This window comes from Garra rufa, chromosome 6, assembly GCF_049309525.1.
Source record: "Garra rufa chromosome 6, GarRuf1.0, whole genome shotgun sequence".
NCBI lineage: Eukaryota > Metazoa > Chordata > Actinopteri > Cypriniformes > Cyprinidae > Garra > Garra rufa.
This window is the reverse complement of record NC_133366.1, coordinates 32,283,421-32,290,884: the sequence shown is the minus strand read 5'-3', so window position 1 is coordinate 32,290,884 and position 7,464 is coordinate 32,283,421. Positions and strand designations below refer to the sequence as shown.

General features: G+C 40.5%; 1 protein-coding gene across 1 annotated transcript in view; it reads right to left on the bottom strand.

The window, feature by feature from the left end:
• Positions 1-4,487: 4,487 nt before the first annotated feature.
• The window catches only part of cxxc4 (CXXC finger 4), a 29,686-nt gene continuing 26,709 nt past the window's right edge, over positions 4,488-7,464 (bottom strand). Inside the window, exon 3 of the mRNA XM_073842633.1 lies at positions 4,488-4,916. Coding sequence (XP_073698734.1) covers positions 4,488-4,916 — 429 coding nt within the window. The remainder of the gene's footprint in view (positions 4,917-7,464) is intronic.

The following is a 7,464-nucleotide window of genomic DNA, read 5'->3' as shown; positions in this document are numbered from 1 at the left end:
ACCGCAGGCGCCCCCCTCAGGAACCAATCGCCAAGCCTAGAGGGATCGGCAGGAGGTAAGTCTGATACCTCAAGGCCGATCCCCCTGGCGACACGGAGGAGCATAGCCGACAGCTCAGCGTCCATGTCAGACGGGGCAGCAACCGCAGGAGGGCGCTGGCCCGGCGAGATGTCCGCCTCACCATCGGACTCACCCTCTGACGCAGCGACAGACATCTCTTCCTCCGGTGGAGCGCCAAAGGAGATGCTCGGCCCGGATACCGGGGAAGCATACTGCTCTGGCCACTCAACGGGGCCACGCTGGGGTGCAGACGGCCGCGGGGCTTTGGAAGCCGGCGGCGCGTTCTGCAGTGTAACCTGTAAACCCCCCCGTTGCCTCGCCACGGCGGCCGGGGAGCCGTCTCGCAAAAGAGCGGCGGTTCTTCAGCGTGACCATGGTCATGCACTCGCAATGAACGCACGAACCATCCGTGAACGCCGCCTCAGCGTGCTCTAAGCCCAGGCACGTGAGGCAGCGTTCATGTCCGTCCTCGGAGGTGAGGAAACTGCCACATCCAGTAGCGCACGGCCGGAAAACCATCCTGAAAAGGATGCTTCACAGCCGTGAGAAATTGCTCTTTTAGATCCCGGTCTGCCCAGGGAGGAACCGGCACTCTGTGCACTCGATGGGGTCGCTCGCTGGAGCGCAGGAGGCTTTTAATGGCCGTGAAAACGGCCGCCCACGGGACACCGCTGACGGCTGCAAAAGACACTCTTTTAGAAATATGTTTCTTTTAGATGGCAGCACGTCAGCGGAGGAGAGCTTGCAGGAACGTCGATTTGCTTCTTTAGAAGTTGTAAGGCTCGAGCAGGAAAGGCTCTGAAAGCAAAAGTCTAACTTAGTGATGCGCGCGGCCATCTTATATACCTGTATGTACGGGGCGTGGCCGGCGCGCACGTCCACTCACCAATTTGCAATTGGCCTTATATAAAAGGCTCAGAAATGATCGGTCTCTCAAGCGAGATCCCATGTAACGTCGAAGTGATTCGACTGAAGGGGAACACAAGATTTTCACTTACCAACTTAAAAGCTGTTTGTATCTTTCAAAGAATGGACTAAAATCCTGCTAAATTATTGGAATGGCCTGAAGTCATGTTGCTTTGTAGAATACAAAAATAAATAAATAATAAAAATCACAAAAAGAAAAAAACAAACAAAAACCCTGCCACAGGAGTCTATTTAAGGACATCTCCTCTTGTCATTGATAAAGATACAGTAGCAAGGAAACATTGGAGACATTTTGGATGTCAACTAGGTGCTCTTCCCCACAATCCAAAGACATGCAGGATAGGTGAAATGAAAACACTAAATTGTCCATAAGTGCGAATGTTTATATGTCTGTGTAATCCCTGGGATGGTTTCCCTGTCTATGGCCTGAGACAATGGGATAGGCTCCAGCATCCCCACAACACTGTATAGGGCAAGCGGTTTGGAAAATGGAAGGTTTTTTTATACACAGCTGTATATTTTTGTGCATTCTGATCAAAACACTGTGATCATATCTGTTAGATATGTTAATGGATGTTCCAAATCTTCTACCATTACATCAGAACACTGATATATAAAACAGAAAACAGAAATGTTGATTTTTGGTTCAAAATCTATTGCAGGATTTGTTGGACTTTCTTACTTTCTTCAAATGTAACCTGAAGCAGAATAACTCAGGAAGCAGGGAAGGCTTTATAGGGTCAGCTAGCCTTTCCTCCTAAGCACTTTGGGGAAATTTGGATTTAGCAGCAATTTTTCAAATGGATCAGCATTTATTCCTCACCCATGGTATCCATTATAACAAATAACATCATATCAAAACCATTTTGCAGGTCTGGGGCATTGGGCATGGGTGTCCACTGTCTCCTATGCTATGTGCCTTATACACTGAACCCTTACCTATGCAATATATCAGTATATAGGTTATCAGCTCAAAACTAACCATAAAATTTTAATTTTGTACCACATAAATTCCACATACTAAATTCAGAGATCAGCATGAAGTCTGCCCTTTAAATGGTCCACTACCTCCATTAAATACCTCGATGTAGCATGCTGACAGTGATGATGCATTTTTACCTTCATCTTGGTTCCCTTGACAAAAACCCGAAAACTCACTGGCTTTTTCCCACTGGATTGTCACATAAAATAAAGAAAGGAATGCTTGAATATTGAAGTCTTGTAAAATCAGTGTTTTGTTGGCTGTTTGATGTTTAAAATATTCAACTTTGATGTTCATGTTTTTAAATTTAAAAAAAAGAGAGAAAACTTTGGTGTATAAGAATACGACCCTTAATAAAAAGATATCAATAGCATTGCAGTGAGTGACATGGTCCTGGTTCTACCACTCCAAACATCTTTCTCTTAATTCTTCTCAGCTTTCTCTTGGTTTAAAGCACAGAGAACACCAAAATATTAATGGCTTTATGCCATAAAGTTATGATTTAGGACATTGTTTGTGCAGCTGGGATTTCTCCCTTTTTCACCCCTTACAGTTGCAAATAGCCTTTAAGCAAGTTTTGAAACTAAAACAGCATATTTAACTTTACCTACACAATGTAACATGAGTCTCAGGCTTTGTAATTATATTGACATCCATGTAGTCAGTACATAAAGATACAATATTGAGGCAAGGTGAGCCCCTGCAGAGTTAACCTTTGACTGCAAAACCTTAGGTTTAGTAATCTCCCACGTTATGACACGCAAGGTCAATATCCAATGGAACATCAAAAGACAAATCAAGGTGAGACTTACTCAGGACAGGATTCTGGAAATTAACATCAGACACTTCTCATGTTAAAGTTATCCTTATCTGAACAGCATGAAGAAGGTGAAACAGCAACAGATGGAGCTAGAGCAAGGTTTGTTGCCCATGTCTCAAACAACATTAATGTTTAAATCTTTTTGTGTTTCTTTCATTTATACATTCATATCATTCATATATGTGTTACCTCAGGTAGTGTTTCCCTAAAAAGGGGGAAAGGTTGTGTTCTTCTTTATCCATTTTGCAGCACTTATCATACAAATATATGTGAAAAATCGAAGCAGAGAGGAAAACTTTGAAGCTGCCTGCAGAGACGAGCATGGTCTTTTCGCAACTAAATCACTGGAGTGGTGACTGACTGGTGAATGAGAACTGAACAAGGTGGAACGGCGTTTATAAAGAATGATTAAAAACACTTTAAACAAAGAGGGTGAACTCCTATCAAATCAATGTAATTTCTTGGCAGCATTTAAAGACTTATGCTTTGGCCCTTGAGGCACTATTTTCATTGGTGAAAGAAAATAAAATAAAATTTGGTCTTAAATCCAAGCTATTTAATCTTTATTCACCAATGTTCATTAAACTCTTAAAAAGCAATTTTGTCTAAGCTGTTGTTTAAGTTTACAGACATTTCCTTTCTTTCTTAAAGGGACAGTTCACCCAAAAATTAATTTTTTATGTTTATCTGCTTAACCCCAGGGCATCCAAGATGTAGGTGACTTTGTTTCTTCAGTAGAACACAAACAAAGTTTTTTAACTCAAACTGTTGCAGTCTGTCCGTCATATAATGGCAGTCGATGGGCTCCACAGCTTTGAGAGTCAAAAAAACATACACAGACAAAACCAAATTAAACCCTGCGGCTCGTTGTAAACACACTCAGGACAGTTGGACATATCGGTGAATGAGAGGTAAAAAATGATATAAATACTGTTCAGTTTCTTGCACAGACCAACTGTTTGGTGTCTCAATGTATTGACACAAGCCACAGGGTTTAATTTGTGTTTGAGTTTGTCTGTGTATGTTTTTTTTTTTTTTTGGACTCTCAAAGCCGTGTGTGCCGTTGACTGCCATTATATGACTGACAGACTGCAACGGTTTGAGTTAAAAATCTTTGTTTGTGTTTCACTGAAGAAACAAACTCACCTACAGTTTACTCCCAGGGCGAGTAAGCAGATAAACATCAAATTTTCATTTTTGGGTGAACTTTCCTTTTAATACACAACACAATGCATAATTCAAAATATTGGCACCACACCTGAAAAATCTAAATCAGAAAATTCAATACATTAAACTATTATTACTGACTTTTTTTTTTGAGAGGACATATGTAGACATTGTTTTTGCTTTAGTTCAGTGGAACGCTAATAGGTTAACGCAACCCAGTTGGGGCAAAACCCAGCACTGTGTTGCCGAAATGAGCCAAATCGGGTTGTTTTTATGTTTGGATTTCCTTTTTTTTTTTACTGTTCATGTAGTGTCTAGTATGATGACCCAGTAGGCCACAACACAACAAATCTCTACAACCCAAAGAAATTGCCACAACACAATGGAAACAAGCCACAATAAGTGCCAAGACAGATGCACTTTGATTCGTAACCCACCGAATGCCCAGTACCATAAGAAGACGTTAGGGGTGTGGAGTCACATCAAGACAAGAATGGATGCCCCTGAATTGGGCTAGCCAGGCCCCCAAATTCAATACAACGGCACCAGAGGAACGATCTCCAACGTACCCATGATGGGGCAGCTAGGGGAAGGAAGAGTACCAAACTTGGGAAGCATAGTGTCCCAAAGTAAAAGCAAAGAAGGAGCTCTTACCTGGTTCCCCAAATCCTGTTCCTGGACCATCGTAGACATCAGCGCTGTGACCTGATGTACCTGCAGGATGGCCATGGCATGCAGGGCAGAGGCACCCTTGTCTGTAGCACTGTAAGCCTTAGCAGCTAGAGCTAATGTCAGCTTGCAGGCCTTGGAGGAGAGCCGCAGACATTTCCTCCAAGTGGTGACGTTTTGCAGGCACAACTTAATGCAGCTTTTACGCAGCCACAAAATCTCCTGCAGTCTTTGTTGTTTCTTGCAGTGTAAAGAAATAATACAGTGCTCACAAAGCTCTGAAGCAAAAATCTGAATGAGTAGATGCACGCCACCATCTCATATACACGTTTACACAGGGAATGGCTTGGCATACAAATTCCACTCGCAAATAGTCATTGGCCATTTCTTGTAATGCTCTCAGAGGTGATTGGGGCTCCCAAGTGAGACCCTAATGTCAGTGTCGATGTAATGTTGAACGTGAGAACGTAAGACTGAAGGTTCCGAAGGTTCAAATCTCAGGTCCGGCAGGGATTGTAGGTGGGGGGAGTGAATGTACAGCGCTCTCTCCACCCTCAATACCACGACTGAGGTGAGTCCCTTGAGCATGGCACCGAACCTAAATGCAGAGCACAAATTCCGAGTATGGGTCAACATACTTGGCCACACGTCACGTCCTTTCCATTCCTTTCCTTTCCTTTCCATGTGACCGAATCCGCCTTTTACCGAGCTTGCTTTTCTCCATTTTCCCATTACACATCAGATTTAGAAAGGCATTTACTTTTAACGTATTTAATCCCACCAGTCACAATAGTGACTATAAACAATGTTTTCATTTATAAAGCTCTTAATGTTTTAGTGCACTTCCTGCAAATATGGAAAAAAATAAAGTGTCTTAATTAAATATGTCCAGTTTCACATGGAAAGTGCAAATTGTCACATAGGCAGAGCAGTTTATTTCCTGTTTGCACCATGACAAGATGATGGCTGCATCAAAGCTCAAAGATATGACAGCATAAAGATATGACAAAGATTTTTGGTACACATTATCTTTAAGGTGTTTAGCATTAATTTATAAATTCACAATTATTAAATTTTGTTGTCATAGAATGAGTAAAAATATTGATGGTCACAATTGTAACCAGTGGGATAACAGTAAACTTAGGTATCCTGTTGCAGTGAAAATTGCTAAATTTGGATTTCGTTAGACCATTACCTCTGGTATAAAGTCCTTAGCTTTAACACATCCTCTATAGTGGCCAAGAAAGGTAACAGGAGCATTTCTGTTGTGTTGTGGCTTTTTCATTGTGCTTTGGCGTTTCTGTTGTGTTGTGGCTTGATTCCATATTGATGTTAACTTGTAATAGCTTTTTTGTTTTTTTCGTTGTGTTGTGCATTACTGGGCCACCGTAGTTACGGTACTATAGCAGATTCGTTACTTTTTCTTATCCTGATTACATAACTGTTTAACCTATTGCTGATTGCCAAAGCTGAGTGAGAAGCTATAAGCTTAAATGTTTCATCCAGTTCCTGGTTAGGTGAGAAATAATTGGAATTGCTGTCAGGTCTAAGCTTCTAATTGCGTGAGGCACTGAACCCCAGGGTTTGACAATGTCTGCTCTTTTTTTGATCCAAGGTATTTAGTGCTGAATGTGCTTGAGTAAATAAGCAAATAATCTTCAATTAAACTGGACCTGACCTTGCATACTCTTCACCTGATCCACCACCAATTAAACACTTGGGCTCAGCAACCTACCATCTCAGAGGATAAAATGTGTGTGTGTGTACGTATATACCCACTTAGCCATGTTTTGTTGACAAATTTATTGCCTGAAGTGAGCTAAACCTGACAAAATATTACAAAACCTCCCTTTGGGAATGCCCTCATTTGTAAAAACGATATATTGATAAAGTGAATAAATTATAATAGTATTCATTACTGCAATATAAATAAGTAAATGTGTGCAATAAGTAAATGTGTGTAACTGTGTGACAATAAAACATTTTTTTTTATTCTGAAGAGAGGCTTGAATATTTGACCTTTTCTGGCTTTATATTTTTTCATCAATGGTTAGATTTCTGTGATTATTTTGAAAAAAAAAGAGGAAAAGAAAAGTCTGTGCCAATCAGTAAATACATAACATGTCCATCGTTTGCCTTTCTGACTTTAACCTTCAAATCTTTTGCTTGCTGCACTAATGATGGTGTAGCTATTCCTGTTTGTGCATTAGCACAAGCCCTTTAACCTGACTATGTCTGCCCCCTGTTTCCACAGAGATAATAAAGCCATCAAAGCATGCAAACATGCTTGTGCTGTGTCTTCATGATGAGCAGGCAGTGAGGAGATGACTTTTCAGGCAGACTTGCTACTGATCTTAAAAGGCAAAGGCAACAACAGAATAGTGTAAGGCCAAATTACTGTGTCCTCACAGCAGTCATTTTAATGTGGTAAATAGATTTCTGTGAAGTTTCACACTGCTATAAACATTGTTGAAAGGTTAATGAGGCTACTATTATAAAATCTGAATATATGAAACCTTCTCATAACCTCTAAAATTACAAACTTTTGATTAGTCTCAAGGCAATAGGAATGCTATTTAACAGAGGCTATTTAAATATGCCAGGGTAACACTACAATAAAGTTCAAGTTGCTAACATTAGTTAATACATTGAGAATAAAGAACTAACTAACAATGAAAAACATAACAATGAACAATAGTATATTTTAGAAATTAGTATTAACCTAGATTAAATTATACAGTTTGATTTGAAACACACCCACTTTATTTGATGAACAGATTTAATTTAGGCTTGTATTCACATACAGTAAAAACACTGACAGTAATAACACACATAAGCT